Source organism: Pleurodeles waltl, chromosome 3_2 (genome assembly GCF_031143425.1).
Source record: "Pleurodeles waltl isolate 20211129_DDA chromosome 3_2, aPleWal1.hap1.20221129, whole genome shotgun sequence".
Lineage (NCBI taxonomy): Eukaryota > Metazoa > Chordata > Amphibia > Caudata > Salamandridae > Pleurodeles > Pleurodeles waltl.
Genome location: NC_090441.1, coordinates 195,164,180 through 195,182,515, shown reverse-complemented (window position 1 = coordinate 195,182,515; position 18,336 = coordinate 195,164,180). Strand labels below are relative to the sequence as shown.

At 46.3% G+C, this 18,336-nt stretch overlaps 1 protein-coding gene across 1 annotated transcript in view; it reads left to right on the top strand.

The window, feature by feature from the left end:
* The window catches only part of LOC138286781 (E3 ubiquitin-protein ligase TRIM39-like), a 198,804-nt gene extending 183,252 nt beyond the window's left edge, over positions 1-15,552 (top strand). The window contains exon 6 of the mRNA XM_069227278.1: positions 14,947-15,552. Coding sequence (XP_069083379.1) covers positions 14,947-15,452 — 506 coding nt within the window. The 3' untranslated portion in view covers positions 15,453-15,552. The remainder of the gene's footprint in view (positions 1-14,946) is intronic.
* Positions 15,553-18,336: the final 2,784 nt, after the last annotated feature.

Genomic DNA, 18,336 nt, shown 5'->3' with positions numbered 1-18,336 from the left:
TATTGTACAGTGTGCTCCTTCCAGGTAGGTGCTGTGTAGCGCAGTATATTGTATAGCACAGTATGGGCCAGATGTAGCAAACAGTTTGCGAGTCGCAAACTGCGAAAAACACCGTTTGCGAGTCGCAAACATGTGTTTGCTATGCAGAAATGCATTTTGCGAGTCGTTACCGACTCGCAAAATGCATTTCCGACTTGCAAATATGAAGGGGTGTTCCCTTCCTATTTGCGAGTCGCAGTGGTATGCAATTCCATTTGCGACCGCGTATGCGGTCGCAAATGGAGTCGCAGTTACCATCCACTTGAAGTGGATGGTAACCCACTCGCAAACTTCAAGGGGTCCCCATGGGAGCCCTTCCCCTTTGTGAGTGGACCCAAAAATATTTTTTCAGAGCAGGTAGTGGTCCAATGGACCACTACCTGCCCTGAAAAAATCAGAAACTAAAGGTTTCGGATTTTTTTTTAAGTGCAGCTCGTTTTCCTTTAAGGAAAACGGGCTACACTTGGAAGAAAAAACTGCTTTATTTAAAAGCAGTCACGGACATGGAGGTCTGCTGACTACAGCAGGCCTCCATACCCGTGAGTGCCCATAGTCGGTATGGGGCCGCAATTTGCGACCCACCTCATTAATATTAATGAGGTGGGTCTTTGCGACTCCATAGCGACTCGCAGACGGTGTCTGAGACACCGTTCTGCATTGCAAATTGCGACTTGCAATTTACGAGTCGCTCGGACTCGCAAATTGCAAGTCGCAATTTGCCGGCTTCCTACATCTGGCCCTATGTTCCTTCTAGGTAGGTGTGGTATAATGCAGTGTATTGTACAGTACAGTGTGCTCTTTACAGGTAGGTGCAGTATAGTGCAGTTTATTGTACTATGTGTTCCTTCCAGGTAGGTGCTGTGTAGTGCAGTATATTGTACAGTACAGTGTGCTCCTTCCAGATACCTGCTGTGTGTCAGTGTATTGTACAGTGTGCTCCGTCCAGGTGGGTGCGGTATAGTCCAGTATATTGTACAGTACAGTGTGCTCCTTCCAAGCAGGTGATGTTTAGTGTGGTATATTGTACAGGTTGTTTCCTCCAGGTATGGGCTGTGTAGTGCAGTATATTGAACAGTAGAGTATGCTCCTGCCAGGTAGGTATGGTATAGTGCAGTGTATTGTACAGGACAGTGTGCTCCTTCCATGTAGGTGCTGTGTAGTGTTGTGTATTGTACAGTGTGCTCTTTTCAGGTAGGTGGGGTACAGTTCAGTGTATTGTACAGTATGCTCCTACCAGGTATGTGCTGTATAGCGCAGTGTATTGTACAGTACAATATGCTTCTTCTAGGTAGGGGCTCCTAATGCAGTGTATTGCAAAGTGTGCTCTTTCCAGGTAGGTGTTGCTAGTGTAGTGTATTGTACAGTATAATGTGCTCCTCCAGGTAGGTGCTGTGTAGTGCGGTGTATTGTACGGTACAGTGTGCTCCTTCCAGGTAGGTGCTGTGTAGGGCAGCGTATTGTGTAGTACAGTGTGCTCCTTCCCGGTAGGTGTGGTATAGTGCAGTGTATTGTATAGTACAGTGTGCTCCTTCCACGTAGGTGCGGTGTAGTGCAGTGTATTGTAACATACAGTGTGCTTCTTACAGGTAGGTGTATTATAGTGCAGTGTATTGTATAGTGTGCTCTTTCCAGGTAGGTGCTGCTAGTGCAGTATATTGTGCAATACAGTGTGCTCCTTCCAGGTAGATGCTTTTTAGTGCAGTGTATTGTACCATACAGTGTGCTCTTTCCAGGTATGTGCTGTGTAGTGCAGTGTATTGTATAGCACAGTATGTTCCTTCTAGGTAGGTGTGGTATAATCCAGTGTATTGTACAGTACAGTGTGCTCTTTACAGGTAGGTGCAGTATAGTGCAGTTTATTGTACTATGTGTTCCTTCCTGGTAGGTGCTGTGTAGTGCAGTATATTGTACAGTGCAGTGTGCTCCTTCCAGATACCTGTTGTGTGGTCGGTGTATTGTACAGAGTGCTCCTTCCAGGGAGGTGCAGTATAGTCCAGTATATTGTACAGTACAGTGTGCTCCTTCCAAGTAGGTGCTGTTTAGTGCAGTATATTGTACAGTTTGTTCCTTCCAGGTATGTGCTGTGTAGTATAGCATATTGAACATTAGAGTGTGCTCTTTCCAGGTAGGTGTGGTATAGTGCAGTGTATTGTACAGGACAGTATGCTCCTTCCATGTAGGTGCTGTATAGTGTTATGTATTGTACAGTGTGCTCTTTTCAGGTAGGTGGGGTATAGTGCAGTGTATTGTCCAGTATGCTTCTACCAGGTATGTGCTGTAGAGTGCAGTATATTGTACAGTACAATATGCTTCTTCTAGGTGGGTGCACCTAATGCAGTGTATTGCAAAGTGTGCTTTTTCTAGGTAGGTGTTGCTAGTGTAGTGTATTGTACAGTACAATGTGCTCCTTCCAGGTAGGTGCTCTGTAGTGCGGTGTATTGTACGGTACAGTGTGCTCCTTCCAGGTAGGTGCTGTGTTGGTCAGCGTATTGTATAGTACAGTGTATTCCTTCCAGGTAGGTGCGGTGTAGTGCAGTGTACTGTGTAGTACAGTGTGCTTCTTCCAGGGAGGTGTGTTACAGTGCAGTGTATTGTACAGTGTGCTCTTTGCAGGTAGCTGCTGCTAGTGCAGTATATTGTGCAATAAAGTGTGCTCCTTCCAGGTAGGTCCTGTTAATGTAGTATATTGAAGAGTACAGTGTGCTCCTTCCAGGTAGGTGCTGTGTAGTGCAGTGTATTGTACAGTACAGTGTGCTCCTAGGTAGGTGCTCTATAGTGCAGTGTATTGTACAGTGTGCTACTTCCAGGTAGGAGCTATCAAGTGCAGTATATTGTACAGTGTTGCCCCTTCAGTTAGGTGCTGTGTAGTGCAGTGTATTGCACAGTACAATCTGCTCCTTCCAGATGGTGTTGTGTCGTGCAGTGTATTGTACAGTGCAGTGTGCACATTATAGGCAGGTGCTGTGTAGTGCAGTGTATTTTACTGTACAGTGTACTCCTTCCAGGTATGTGCTGTGTAGTACAGTGTATTATACAATGTTCTCTTTACAGGTAGGTGCTACCAGCGCAGTGTATTGTATAGTACAGTGTGCTCCTTCCAGGTAGGTGAGGTGTAGTGCAGTGTATTGTACCGTACAGTGTGCTTCTTACAGGTAGGTGTGTTATAGTGCAGTGTATTGTATAGTGTGCTCTTTCCAGGTAGGTGCTGCTAGTGCAGTATATTGTGCAATACAGTGTGCTCCTTCCAGGTAGGTGCTGTTAGTGCAGTGTATTGTACAGTGCAGTGTGCACATTCTAGGCAGGTGCTGTGTAGTGCAGTGTATTTTACTGTACAGTGTACTCCTTCCAGGTAGGTGCTGTGTAGTAGAGTGTATTATACAATGTGCTCTTTCCAGGTAGGTGCTGCCAGTTCAGTGTATTGTACAGTGTGTTCTTTACAGGTAGGTGCTGTCTAGTGCAGTGCAATGTACAGTGTGCTCCTTCCATATAGACACTGTCTAGTGCAGTGTATTGTACATTGTGCTTCATCCAGGTAGGTGCATTGTATTGTACAGTGTGCTCCTTCCAGGTAGGTGCTGTATAGTGCAGTGTATTATACCATGAGGTGTTCCCTCCCCAAAGAAGTGCAGTGTATTGTACAGTGTGCTCCTTTCAGGTAGGTGCAGCGTATTATACTGTGTGCTCCTTCTAGGTAGGTGCAGTGTATTGTTCAGTGTGCTCCTTCCAGGTAGGTGCAGTGTATTGTACAGTGTGCTCTTTCTAGGTTGGTGTAGTGTATTTCACAGTGTGCTCCTTCCAGGGATGTGCAGTTTATTGTACAGTGTGCTCCCTTCAGATAGCTGCAGTATAGTGCAGTGTATTGTACTGTATATTGTGCTTCTTCCAGATAGGTGCTGTCTAGTGCAGTGTATTGTACAATGTGCTCGTTCCAGGTAGATGCTGTATAGTGCAGTGTATCGTACCATACAGCGTGCTCTTTCCAGGTATGTGCTGTCTGGTGCAGTGTAATGTACAGTGTGCTCCTTCAAGGTAGGCGCTGCTAGTGCAGTACAGTAGTGTGTACTCCTGCCAAGTAGGTGTGGTATATTGCACTGTATCGTACAGTACAGTGTGCTCGTTCCAAGTAGGTGCTGTGTAGTGCAGTACAGTGTGCTCCTTCCAGGTATGTGATGTGAGGTGCAATATATTGAACAGTAGAGTGTGCTCCTTCCAGGTAGGTATGGTATAGTGCAGTGTATTGTACAGGACAGTGTGCTCCTTCCATGTAGGTGCTGTGTAGTTTTGTGTATTGTACAGTGTGCTCTTTTCAGGTAGGCGGGGTAGAGTGCAGTGTATTGTACAGTATGCTCCTACCAGGTATGTGCTGTATAGTGCAGTGTTTTGTACAGTACAATATGCTTCTTCTAGGTAGGGGCTCCTAATGCAGTGTATTGCAAAGTGTGCTCTTTCCAGGTAGGTGTTGCTAGTGTAGTGTATTGTACAGTACAATGTGCTCCTTCCAGGTAGGTGCTGTATAGTGCAGTGTATTGTACGGTACAGTGTGCTCCTTCTAGGTAGGTGCTGTGTAGGGCAGCGTATTGTGTATTACAGTGTGCTCCTTCCCGGTAGGTGCTGTATAGTGCAGTGTATTGTACGGTACAGTGTGCTTCTTCCAGGTAGGTGTGTTATAGTGCAGTGTATTGTACAGTGTGGTCTTTGCAGGTAGATGCGGCTAGTGCAGTGTATTGTGCAATAGCTCCTTCCAGGTAGGGGCTGTTAGTGCAGTGTATTGTACAGTACAGTGTGCTCCTTCCAGGTAGGTGCTGTGTAGTGCAGTGTATAGTACACTACAGTGTGCTCCTAAGTAGGTGCTCTATAGTGCAGTGTATTGTACAGTGTGCTACTTCCAGGTACGAGCTCTCAAGTGCAGTATATTATACAGTGTGGTCCCTTCAGGTAGGTGCTGTGTAGTGCAGTGTATTGTACAGTACGATCTGCTCCTTCCAGGTGGTGTTGTCGTGCAGTGTATTGTACATTACAGTGTACTCCTTCCAGGTAGGTGCTGTGTAGTACAGTGTATTATACAATGTGCTCTTTACAGGTAGGTTCTGCCAGTGCAGTGTATTGTACAGTGTGCTCTTTACAGGTAGGTGCTGTCTAGTGCAGTGCAATGTACAGTGTGCTCCTTCCAGGTAGATATTGTCTAGTGCAGTGTATTGTACAGTGTGCTCCTTTCAGGTAGGTGCAGTGTATTATACAGTGTGCTCCTTCCAGGTAGGTGCAGTGTATTGTACAATGTGCTCTTTCCAGGTTGGTGTAGTGTATTGTACAGTGTGCTCTTTCCCGATATGTGCAGTGTATTTCACAGTGTGCTCCTTCCATGGAGGTGCAGTGTATTGTACAGTCTGCTCCCTTCAGATAGCTGCAGTATAGGGCAGTGTATTGTACCGTATAGTGGGCTTCTTCCAGGTAGGTGCTGTGTAGTGCATTGTATTGTATAGTACAGTGTGCTCCTTCCAGGTAGGTTCTGTTAGTGCAGTGTGTTGTACAGCATAGTGTGCTCCTTCGAGGTAGCTGCAGTGTAGTGCAGTGTATTGCATAGTACAGGGTGGTCCTTCCAAGTAGGAACAGTGTAGTGCAGCGTATTAAACAATACAGTGTGCTCCTTCCAGGGAGATGCTCTCTAGTGCAGTGTATTGTACTGTGTACTCCTTCCAGGTAGGTGTGGTGTAGTGCAGTGTATTGTACTGTGTGCTGCTTCCAGGAAGGTGTTGTGTAGTGCAGTGTATTGTACAGTGCAGTGTGCTCCTTCCAGGTAGGTGCTGTGTTATGCAGTGTATTGTATAGTCTGCTCCTTCCAGGTAGATGCTCTGACGTGCAGTGTATTGTACAGTCCACGTAGGTGCTTCTTCTAGGTAGGTGCTGTGTAGTGCAGTGTGTTGTACAGAACAGCGTGCTCTTTCCAGGTAGGTGTAGTACAGTGTATTGTGCATTACAGTTTGTTACTTCTAGAGACGTACTGTGTAGTGCAGTGTATGGTACAGTACAATGCGCTCCTTCCAGGTAGGTGCTGGGTAGTGCCGTGTATTGTATAGTCTGCTCCTTCCAGGTAGATGCTGTGTAGTGCAGTGTATTGTGCATTACAATGTGCTCCTTCCAGATAGGTGCTGTGTATTGCAGTGTATTGTATAGTCTGCTCCTTCCAAGTAGATGCTGTGTAGTGTAGTGTATTGTACAGCTAGGTTGGTGCTTCTTTCAGGTAGGTGCTGTGTAGTGCAGTGTATTGTGCAGTACAATGTGCTCCTTCCAGATAGGTGTTGTGTATTGGCATAGTCTGCTCCTTCCAAGTAGATGCTGTGTAGTGTATTGTACTGCGTGCTTCTTTCAGGTAGATGCTGTGTAGTGCATTGTGTTGTATAGTACAGTGTGCTCCTTCCAAGTAGGTTCTGTTAGTGCAGTGTGTTGTACCTTATAGTGTGCTCCTTCCAGGTAGCTGCTGTGCAGTGCATTGTATTGTACTGTACAGGGTGGTCCTTCCAGGTAGGAACAGTGTAGTGCAGTGTATTATACAATACAGTGTGCTCCTTCCAGGTAGATGCTCTCTAGTGCAGTGTATTGTACTGTGTGCTCCTTCCATGTAGGTGTGGTGTAGTGCATTGTATTTTGCAGTACAGTGTGCTCCTCACCAGGTAGGTGCTGTTTTGCCAGTGTATTGTGTAGTACTGTGTGCTCCTACCAGATTGATGCTGTGTAGTTTAGTGGTTTGTACAGTACAGTCTGCTACTTCCAGATTGATTCTGTGTAGTGCAGTGTATTGTACAGTACAGTATGCTTCTTCCAGGAAGGTGCTGGGTAGTGCAGTGTATTCTACAGTACAGTGGGCTCCTTCTATAGTGCAGTGTATTTTACAGGTTGCTCCTTCCAAGTAGGTGCTGTGTAGTATGTTGTATTGTACAGTATGCTCCTTTTAGGAAGGTGCTGTTATTGCAGTGTAGTGTACAGTACAGTGTGCTCCTTCCAGGTAGGTGCTGAGTAGTGCAGTTTATTGTACAGTGCATTGTGCTCCATCCAGGGAGGTGCTGTGTAGTGCAGTGTATTGTACAGTACAGTGTGCTCCTTCCAGGTAGGTGCTGTGTATTGCAGTGTATAGTATAGTCTGCTCCTTCCAGGTAGATGATGTGTAGTGCAGTGCATTGTACTGTACAGTGTGCTCCTTTTATAGTGCAGTGTATTTTACAGGTTGCTCCTTCCAAGAAGGTGCGGTGTAGTATGTTGTATTGTACATTATGCTCCTTTTAGGAAGGTGCTGTGTATTGCAGTGTATTGTACAGTTTGCTCCTTCCAAGTAGATGCTGTGTAGTGTAGTGTATTGTACAGTCCAGGTAGGTGCTTCTTTCAGGTAGGTGCTGTGTAGTGCAGTGTATTGTGAAGTACAATGTTCTCCTTCCAGATAGGTGCTGTGTATTGCAGTGTATTGTATAGTCTGCTCCTTCCAAGTAGATGCTGTGTAGTGTATTGTGCAGTACAGTGTGGTCCTTCCAGGTAGGTGCTGTGTAGTGCAGTGTATTCTACAGTACAGTGGGCTCCTTCTATAGTGCAGTGTATTTTACAGGTTGCTCCTTCCAAGTAGGTGCTGTGTTGTATGTTGTATTGTACAGTATGCTCCTATCAGGAAGTTTCTGTTACTGCAGTGTAGTGTACAGTACAGTGTGCTCCTTCCAGGTAGGTGCTGTGTATTTCAGTGTATAGTATAGTCTGCTCCTTACAGGTTGATGCTGTGTAGTGCAGTGCATTATACAGTACAGTGTGCTCCTTCCATGTAGGTGCCGTGTAGTACAGTGTATTGTACAGTACAGTGTGCTCTTTCTAGAGAGGTGCTGTGTAGTGCAGTAAATTGTACAGTGCAGTGTGCTCCTTCTAGGTAGACGCTGTGTAGTGTAGTGTATTGTACTGTGTGCTTCTTTCAGGTAGGTGCTGTGTAGTGCATTGTATTGTTTACTACAGTGTGCTCCTTCCAGGTAGGTTCTGTTGGCGAAGTGTTTTGTGCAGTATCCTTCTAGGTAGCTGCTGTGTAGTGCAGTGTATTGTACAGTACAGGGTGGTCCTTCCAGGTAGATGCTGTCTAGTGCAGTGTATTGTACCATGTGCTCCTTCCATGTAGGTGTGGTGTAGTGCATTGTATTTTGCAGTACAGTGTGCTCCTCACCAGGTAGGTGCTGTTTTGCTAGTGTATTGTGTAGTACTGTGTGCTCCTACCAGATTGATGCTGTGTAGTGCAGTGATTTGTACAGTACAGTCTGCTACTTCCAGATTGATTCTGTGTAGTGCAGTGTATTGTACAGTACAGTATGCTTCTTCCAGGAAGGTGCTGTGTAGTGCAGTGTATTCTACAGTACAGTGGGCTCCTTCTATAGTGCAGTGTATTTTACAGGTTGCTCCTTCCAAGTAGGTGCTGTGTAGTATGTTGTATTGTACAGAATGCTCCTTTTAGGAAGGTGCTGTAATTGCAGTGTAGTGTACAGTACAGTGTGCTCCTTCCAGGTAGGTGCTGTGTAGTGCAGTTTATTGTACAGTGCATTGTGCTCCATCCAGGGAGGTGCTGTGTAGTGCAGTGTATTGTACAGTACAGTGTGCTCCTTCCAGGTAGGTGCTGTGTATTGCAGTGTATAGTATAGTTTGCTCCTTCCAGGTAGATGATGTGTAGTGCATTGTACAGTACAGTGTGCTCCTTACAGGTAGGTGCGGTGTATTGCAGTGCATAATATAGTCTGCTCCTTCCAGGTAGATGTTGTGTAGTGCAATGCATCGTACAATACATTGTGCTCCTTCCAGGTAGGTGCTGTGTAGGACAGTGTATTGTACAGTACAGTGTGCTCTTTCTAGAGAGGTGCTGTGTAGTGCAATATATTGTATAGTACAGTGTGCTCCTTCCAGGTAGGAGCTGTGTATTGCATTGCATTGTATTGTACAGTGTGCTCCTTTCATGTAGGTGTTGTATAGTGTAGTGCAGAAGGTGCAGTGTATTGTACAGTGCATTGTGCTCCTTCCAGGTAGGTGTGGTGTAGTGTAGTGTATTGTAGTGTGTGCTTCTTTTAGGTAGGAGCTGTGTAGTGCAGTTTATTGTATAGTACAGTGTGCCCCTTCCTGGTAGGTGCTGTGTATTGCAGTGTATTGTATAGTCTGCTTCTTCCAGGTAGATGCTGTGTAGTGCAGTGTATTGTACAGTCCAGGTAGGTGCTTCTTCTAGGTAGGTGCAGTGTAGTGTAGTGTATTGTACAGTACAGTGTGCTCCTTCTAGAGAGGTGCTGTGTAGTGCAGTGTATTGTACAGTACGGTGTGCTCCTTCCAGGTAGGTGCTATGTATTGCATTGCATTGTATAGTCTGCTCCTTCCAGGTAGGTGGTGTGTAGTTCAGTGCATTGCACAGTACAGTGTGCTCCTTCCAGGTAGGTGCTGTGTAGTGTAGTGGAGAAGGTGCAGTGTAGTGCAGTGTATTGTACAGTGCAGTGTGCTCCTTCCAGGTAGGTGCTGTGTAGTGTATTGTACTGTGTGCTTCTTTCAGGTAGGTGCTGTGTAGTGCATTGTATTTTATACTACAGTGTGCTCCTTCCATGTAGGTTCTGTTAGCAAAGTGTTTTGTACAGTATACTGTGCTCCTTCCAGGTAGCTGCTGTGTAGTGCAGTGTATTGTACTGTGTGCTCCTTCTAGGTGTGGCGTAGTGCAGTGTATTTTGAAGTACCATGTGCTCCTCACCAGGTAGGTGCTGTTTTGCCAGTGTATTGTGCAGTACAGTGTGGTCCTTCCAGGTAGGTGTTGTGTAGTGCAGTGCATTGTACAAAACAGTGGGCTCCTTCCAGGTAGGTGCTGTGTAGTACAGTGTATTGTACAGGACAGTGTGCTCTTTCTAGAGAGGTGCTGTGTAGTGCAGTAAATTGTATAGTACAGTGTCCTCCTCCTAGGTAGGTGTTGTGTATTGCAGTGTATAGTATAGTCTGCTTCTTCCAGGTAGATGCTGTGTAGTGCAGTGCATTGTACAGTACAGTGTGCTCCTTCAAGGTAGGTGCTGTGTAGTGTAGTGCAGAAGGTGCAGCGTAGTGCAGCATATTGTACAGTGCAGTGTGCTCCTTCCAGGTAGGCGCTGTGTAGTGTAGTATTGTTTACTACAGTGTTTTCCTTCCAGGTAGGTACTGTTAGCGAAGTGTTTTGTGCAGTGTACTGTGCTCCTTCCTGGTAGCTGCTGTGTAGTGCAGTGTATTGTATAGTACAGGGTGGTCCTTCCAGGTAGATGCTGTCTAGTGCAGTGTATTGTACCGTGTGCTCCTTCCAGGTAGGTGTGGCGTAGTGCCGTGTATTTTGAAGTACTGTGTGCTCCTCACCAGGTAGGTGCTGCTTTGCCCGTGTATTGTGCAGTACAGTGTGGTCCTTCCAGGTAGGTGCTGTGTAGTGCAGTGTATTCTACAGTACAGTGGGCTCCTTCTATAGTGCAGTGTATTTTACAGGTTGCTCCTTCCAAGTAGGTGCTGTGTTGTATGTTGTATTGTACAGTATGCTCCTATCAGGAAGTTTCTGTTACTGCAGTGTAGTGTACAGTACAGTGTGCTCCTTCCAGGTAGGTGCTGTGTATTTCAGTGTATAGTATAGTCTGCTCCTTACAGGTTGATGCTGTGTAGTGCAGTGCATTATACAGTACAGTGTGCTCCTTCCATGTAGGTGCCGTGTAGTACAGTGTATTGTACAGTACAGTGTGCTCTTTCTAGAGAGGTGCTGTGTAGTGCAGTAAATTGTACACTGCAGTGTGCTCCTTCTAGGTAGACGCTGTGTAGTGTAGTGTATTGTACTGTGTGCTTCTTTCAGGTAGGTGCTGTGTAGTGCATTGTATTGTTTACTACAGTGTGCTCCTTCCAGGTAGGTTCTGTTGGCGAAGTGTTTTGTGCAGTATCCTTCTAGGTAGCTGCTGTGTAGTGCAGTGTATTGTACAGTACAGGGTGGTCCTTCCAGGTAGATGCTGTCTAGTGCAGTGTATTGTACTGTGTGCTCCTTCCAGGTAGGTGTGGCGTTGTGCAGTGTATTTTGAAGTACTGTGTGCTCCTCACCAGGTAGGTGCTGTTTTACCAGTGTTTTGTGCAGTACAGTGTGCTATTTCCAGGTATGTTCTGTTAGTGCAGTGTATTGTATAGTACACTGTACTCCTTCCTGGTAGCTGCTGTGTATTGTACAGGGTGGTCCATCCAGGTAGGAGCTGTGTGGTATACTCTATTGTACAGTACAGTGTGCTTCTTCCACGTAGATATTGTGTAGTGCAATGTTTTGTACTGTGTGCCCCTTCCACGTAGATGTGGTGTGGTGCAGTGTATTTTACAGTACAGTGTGCTCCTCACCAGGTAGGTGCTGTTTTGCCAGTGTATTGTGTAGTACAGTGTGCTTCTTCCAGGTAGGTGCTGTGTAGTGCAGTGTACTGTACAGTGCAGCGTACTACTTCCAGGTAGGTGCTGTGTAATGCAGTTTATTGTATTGTGGGCTTCTTTCAGGTAGATGTTGTGTAGTGCAGTGTATTGTACAGTACAGTGTGCTCCTTCCAGGTAGATGCTGTGTAGTGCATTGTATTGTATACTACAGTGTGCTCCTTCCAGGTAGGTTCTGTCAGCGAAGTGTTTTGTACAGTATACTGTCCTCCTTCCAGGTAGCTGCTGTGTAGTGCAGTGTATTGTACAGTACAGGGTGGTCCTTCCAGGTAGTTGCTGTGTAGTGTAGTGTATTGTACTGTGTGCTCCTTCCAGGTAGGTGTGGCGTAGTGCAGTGTATTTTGAAGTACTGTGTGCTCCTCACCAGGTAGGTGCTGTTTTGCCTGTGTATTGTGCAGTACAGTGTGGTCCTTCCAGGTAGGTACTGTGTAGTGCAGTGCACTGTACAATACAGTGTGATCCTTCCATATTGATGCTGTGTAGTGCAGTGTATTGTATAGTACAGTATGCTCCTTCCAGGTAGGTGCTGTGTAGTGCAGTGTATTCTACAGTACAGTGTGCTCCTTCTATCTAGCAGTGTATTTTACAGGGTGCTCCTTCGAAGTAGGTGCTGTGTAATATGTTGTATTGTACAGTATGCTCCTTTCAGGAAGGTGCTGTTATTGCAGTGTAGTGTACAGTACAGCTTGCTCCTTCCAGGTAGGTGCTGTGTAGTGCAGTTTATTGTACAGTGCATTGTGCTCCTTCCAGGTAGGTGTTGTGTAGTTCAGTGCATTGTACAGTACAGTGTGCTCCTTCCAGGTAGGTGCTATGTATCGCAGTGCATTGTATAGTCTGCTCCTTCCAGTGCATTGTAGAGTATAGTGAGCTCCTTCCAGGTAAGTGCTGTGTAGTGCAGTGTATTGTACAGTGCAGCGAGCTCCTTCCAGGTAGGTGCTGTGTAGTGCAGTGTATTGTACTGTGTGCTCCTTCCAGGAAGGTGTTGTGTAGTGCAGTGTATTGTACAGTATAGTGTGCTCTTTCCAGGTAGGTGTGGTACAGTGTATTGTGCAGTACAGTGTGTTCCTTCTAGAGAGGTACTGTGCAGTGCAGTGTCTTAGACAGTACAGGGTAGTCATTCCAGGTAGGTGCTGTGTAGTGGAGTGTATTGTTCTGAGTACTCCTTCCATGAAGGTGTTGTGTACTGCAGTGTATTGTACAGTACAGTGTGCTCCTTCCATGTAGGTGCTGTGTAGTGTAGTGTATTGTACAGCGCAGCGTGCTCCTTCCAGGTAGGTGTGGTGTCGTGTAGTGTATTGTACTGTGTGCTTCTTTCAGGTAGGTGCTGTGTAGTGCAGTGTATTGTACAGTACAGTGTGCTCCTTCCAGGTAGGTGCTGTGTATTGCAGTGTATTGTATAGTCTGCTCCTTCCAGGTAGATGCTGTGTAGTGTAGTGTATTGTACAGTCCAGGTAGGTGCTTCTTCTAGGTAGGTGCTGTGTAGTGCAGCGTATTGTACAGTGCAGTGTGCTCATTCCAGGTAGTTGGTGTGTAGTGCAGCGTATTGTACAGTACAGCATTCTGTTTCCAGGTAGGTTTAGTACAGTGTATTGTGCAGTACAGTGTGTTCCTTCTAGAGAGGTACTGTGTAGTGCAGTGTATTGTACAGTACAGGGTATTCTTTCCAGGTAGATGCTGTGTAGCGCAGTGTATTGTACAGTCCAGGTAAGTGCTTCTTCCTGGTAGGTGCTGTGTAGTGCAGTGTTTTGTACAGTGCAGCGCGCTCATTCCAGGTAAGTGCTGTGTAGTGCAGTGCATTGTACTGTGTGCTCCTCTCAGGTAGGTGTTGTGTAGTGCAGTGCATTGTACAGTACAATGTGCTCCTTCCAGGTAGGTGCTGTGTATTGCAGTGTATTGTATAGTCTGCCTCTTCCAGTTGGATGCTGTGTAGTGTAGTGTATTGTCCTGTGTGCTTCTTTCAGGTAGGTGCTGTGTAGTGCAGTGTATTGTACCGTACAATGTGCTCCTTCCAGGTAGGTGCTGTGTATTGCAGTGTATTGTATAGTCTGCCTCTTCCAGTTGGATGCTGTGTAGTGTAGTGTATTGTCCTGTGTGCTTCTTTCAGGTAGGTGCTGTGTAGTGCATTGTACTGTATAGTACAGTGTGCTCCTTCCAAGTAGGTTCTGTTAGTGTAGTGTGTTGTACAGTATAGTTTGCTCCTTCCAGATAGCTGCTGTGTAGTGCAGTGTATTGTACAGTACAGGGTGATCCTTCCAGGTAGGAACTGTGTAGTGCAGTGTATTATACAATACGGTGTGCTCCTTCCATGTAGATGCTGTCTAGTGCAGTGTATTGTACCGTGTGCTCCTTCCAGGTAGGTGTGGTGTAGTACAGTGTATTTTGCAGTACAGTGTGCTTCTCACCAGGTAGGTGCTGTTTTGCCAGTGTATTGTGCAGTACTCTGTACTCCTACCAGATTGAGGCTGTGTTGTGCAGTGTATTGTACAGTACAGTATGCTCCTTCCAGGTAGGTGTTGTGTAGTGCAGTGTATTGTACAGTACAGTGTGCTCCTTTCAGGAAGGTGCAGTTATTGCAGTGTAGTGTACAGTACAGTGTGCTCCTTCCAGGCAGGTGCTGTGTAGTGCAGTGTATGGTACAGTGCAGCGTGCTCCATCCAGGGAGGTGCTGTGTAGTGCAGTGCATAGTACAGTGCTGTGTGCGCCTTCCAGGTAGGTGCGGTGTAGTACAGTGTATTTTACAGTACAGTGTGCTCCTTCTATAGAGGTGCTGTGTAGTGTAGTGTACTGTACAGTGTGTTTCTTCCAGGTAGGTGCTGTGTATTTTAGTGTATGATACAGTGCAGCGTGCTCCTTCCAGGTAGGTGCTGTGCAGTGCAGTGTATTGTGCAGTACAGCGTGCTCCTTCCAGGTAGGTATTGTGTACTGCAGTGTATTGTATTGTGTGCTCCTTCCAGATAGGTGTTGTGTAGTGCAGTGTATTGTACAGTACAGTGTGCTCCTTCCATATAGGTGCTGTGTAGTGTAGTGCAGAAGGTGCAGTGTAGTGCAGTGTATTGCACAGTGCAGCGTGCTCCTGCTCCTTCCCGGTAGGTGCTGTGTAGTGTAGTGTATTGTACAGTACAGCGTGCTCCTTCTAGAGAGGTGCTGTGTATTGCAGTATATAGTATAGTGTGTTCCTTCCAGGTAGGTGCTGTGTAGTGCAGTGTATTGTACAGTACAGTGTGCTGCTTCCAGGTAGGTGTTGTACAGTACAGTGTGTTCCTTCCAGGTAGGTGCTGTGTACTGCAGTGTATTGTATTGTGTGCTCCTTCCAGGTAGGTGTTGTGTAGTGCAGTGTATTGTACAGTACAGGGTGCTCCTTCTAGAGAGGTGCTGTATAGTGTGGCCTTGTGTCAATAACCTGAATATAAAATATTAATAACATGTATAGCTTTAAATCTCTAATTCTGAGTCTCTTCTCTGCAGTGATGGTGACTCTGGATCCAGACACAGCATATCCTTGGCTCCTCCTGTCCGAGGGGGGGAGACATGTGAGACTGACAGGAACAGCACAGCACCTGCTGGACACCCCCAAGAGATTCACCTCCTCTCCCTGTGTGCTGGGGAGAGAGGGGTTCACTTCCGGCAGACATTACTGGGAGGTCCAGCTGCTGCAGGAGGGGGAAGGATGGATTGTGGGAGTCGCAGCAGAGTCTGTGGAGAGGAAGGGACGGGTCAGATGTTCGCCTGAGTGGGGAGTCTGGGCTTTGGTGGTGCGCAGGGGTCAGTTCTTTGCTTTCACCTCCCCTCCAACCCCTCTGTTCCCTCGTCAGTGGCCCCTGAAGCTGGGGGTGTATGTGGACTACGACTGGGGGTGGCTGTCCCTGTACAATGCTGCCTCCATGGAGCTTCTCTACACTTTCTCCTGGGCCCCCTTCACTTGCAGGCTCTTCCCCTTCTTCTGTCTTGAGGGGGAACTGAGGCTAGTGTAGGAGCTGCAGCCTCCCGAGGAGCAGAGCTGAGGCTGGTGTAGGAGCCCCCACCCCCAACAGTTGCTCCTCTCCCCAATCTCTAAGGTCCTGGGGGAGGGACTGTATCTCCTATGTGGGGGAGGGGCTGTGACTCTTGTGTGGGGAGGGGCTGAGACTCCTGTGGGGGAGGGGCTGGGACTCCTGTGGGGGGGGGGGCTGTTGCTCCTGTGTGGGGAGGGGCTGTGCCTCATGTGTGGGGGAGGAGGGACTGTGACTCCTTTGTGGGGGGGGGGTGTCAGCTTTGTGAGTGGAGGGGCTGTGACTCCTGTGTGGGGGAGGGGCTGTCATTCCTGTTGGGGGAGGGGCAGCAGGTTAGTAGGGAAGGGGCAGTTACTCCTGTGGGGGAGGGGCGGTGGCTCCTGTGAGAGGGGGGCTGTAGCTCCTGTGTGGGAGAGGGGATGTGGTTCCTTTGTGGGAGGGGCTGTGCCTCCTGTGTGGGTGAGGGGCTGTGGTTTCTGTGTGGGAGGGGCTGTGCCTCATGTGTGGAGGTGTAATCGAATTTCTTATTAATAATAAAGAAGTGACACAATTCTAGTAATAACTGGGTATTTATATAAACAAAATAAAACAGAATACAACACGGCCGGGAATACAGCATAGTTCTGCAACTGAAGCCACACTCAACTTAGCTCTTACACACAGTGATTTTTATATCTTTCGTTTGGCGCTTAAAACCCACCTCCTTCACAACACTTACAATTAACAAAAACAGTAATTCTCTATGCGTTATCTGACTGCTTGTTACAAAAATACAGTCCTAGCAGATTCACTATATACATAGTATCTAACATACATATTGTCCTTCGATCCTGCCCTGTGACCTCTACGAATATGTTCCCCCTACATATCTACCAGACTCCAAACGTTTTACGGCCTGTCACCTCCCTTCTGCCAGCCTTGAAACACAAACATCTAACGCCGTGTCCCTTTCAAGTCTGTCATGATTTACCCTTCTCCTCTCCTGTTATCAGAAAGTAACTCGAACTCTCCCTTGTGTGTGTGCGTCCTTTTAAGTTATCTGTGGTATGCTAGGCTGAATCGTAACTGCTTTACCCTGCACCTGGCCCCTCTCCTCATTCTCCTTTCTGTCCCTGCGTTCCTCATTGACCATTATGTTCAGACTGAGGCCTGTACTTTTCACGTACAATATAGACTTCTGCACTTTTGTTTTCTAATTTGTGTGCTGACCAGAGTAGGCCCTCTGTAGTTTTCTTAAGACCTATTACATTCCGCCCTCTAGTTGAATTTTCAACTACCTGCTCACTTCTCCTACCCAATATACCTATCTCGGCGTTGGCATTCTGCTTCTCTTTCAACTCTTTACTACCTAATCTATTAGTAAACATTCCCCCTAACTTTTGACTACCTGATTTGCAACACCCTACAATAACCTGAACTAAGCAGTACATAAAAGGACCATCACAAGGATTGGAAGAAGTCCTTTAAACAGTTCAGGTAACCAGGCCGGCATCCATGAAAACAACCCTGGAAACCACTTGTTGGAGGCACCCCCCTCTTCTACCATGTTCTTCTGTAGATTGTGCAAAGTCTGTATAGCCTCTGTTATCGTTCCTTTGTCCACATCATTAGCTGGCACATATGTGCAACATGCAGTACCGATTTTGGCACAGACCCCACCCATTTTGGCACAGACCTAACCCTCCATTGCCGTCATCAAGTCTAACACATATCTATGTTGCATAAGCATTACTCGCACTGCCCTCAATTCTTCTTTGATTGCATTGAAGCCATCTTCTGTTGCATTGATGGCTTTCATCAGCTCCCAACGAGTTATTTGCATTCAGTGAGCAGCGACTTTGGCCTGAATGAATAGGAGGATACTGCCAAAGAACAACTGGGCGTTGTTGAACAATCGATACTCCTGTGGGATATCTGCCCATGTTGCAGTGCCAAAATATTCAGCAGTTCTTCTCCTTCAATGATGGTGTAACAGAGTCGTTGGACGGCTCATAGGATGCTCATGTAACTTTGAAACATCCACTCCGGGAATCACTAAGGAAGGGGTGTGCACAGTGGCTAAAGAACAGAGACCATTCCATCCTGTGGGGGGTCGCGTATATAGCCATTCTCCACATTGCCAATAATAGTCCATTAGACTAGAGGTGCCCCATTGCATGTCCTTGTTATATCTTGTCATGATACAGTCCTTGTCCTATTATCCTAGCTTTCCATCTACCCCCCTTGTACCTTAAGGCTCCTGTCCTTGACATTGCTTCTATTTTTGTTTCTATGTTCTTATGATCAGTCAAAACATTTGTTATGTCAGCTAGCCCTCTTTCATATTGTGTGATGTTTACTAAAAATGTTCCCTGCTGCACTTGTGAAGGTTGCATCCGAGCCCTCATTCTACATAGAAAAAGATGGAGAAGACACTGTGTAACATTAGATGAAACTTCCCTAGATGGATGCAATCTATCTGAGTCACTAGCATGTGGAATCAAAGAACATACTAAACACGATTCATTAGTACTTTGCATACCTATTTCCATCATGTGTTGATACCAAGCATTGTCCGTTAACCTATAATGTATTGCATGAGATCTATTTGTGTACACATTTCTTTTAAAATATGTAATCTTTGAGCATGATTCTATACATGGACTAAAATACCATTTCAAACCAGCAGTAAATAAGGAAAAACTTAAAAAAGCAAACACAAAAACAATCCAGAAAAGTCTTTTGGCGGAACTAATATGATGCTCCACTTGTTCTCTGAAAACATATACTGTTTTTTCTCCACTGGCTTGTTTTCCTGCAAGAGTTCCTGTGCCAATGGCAACGCTTGACACAACGCTGGAGCCAGTCGAATGTCTGACAAATGTAT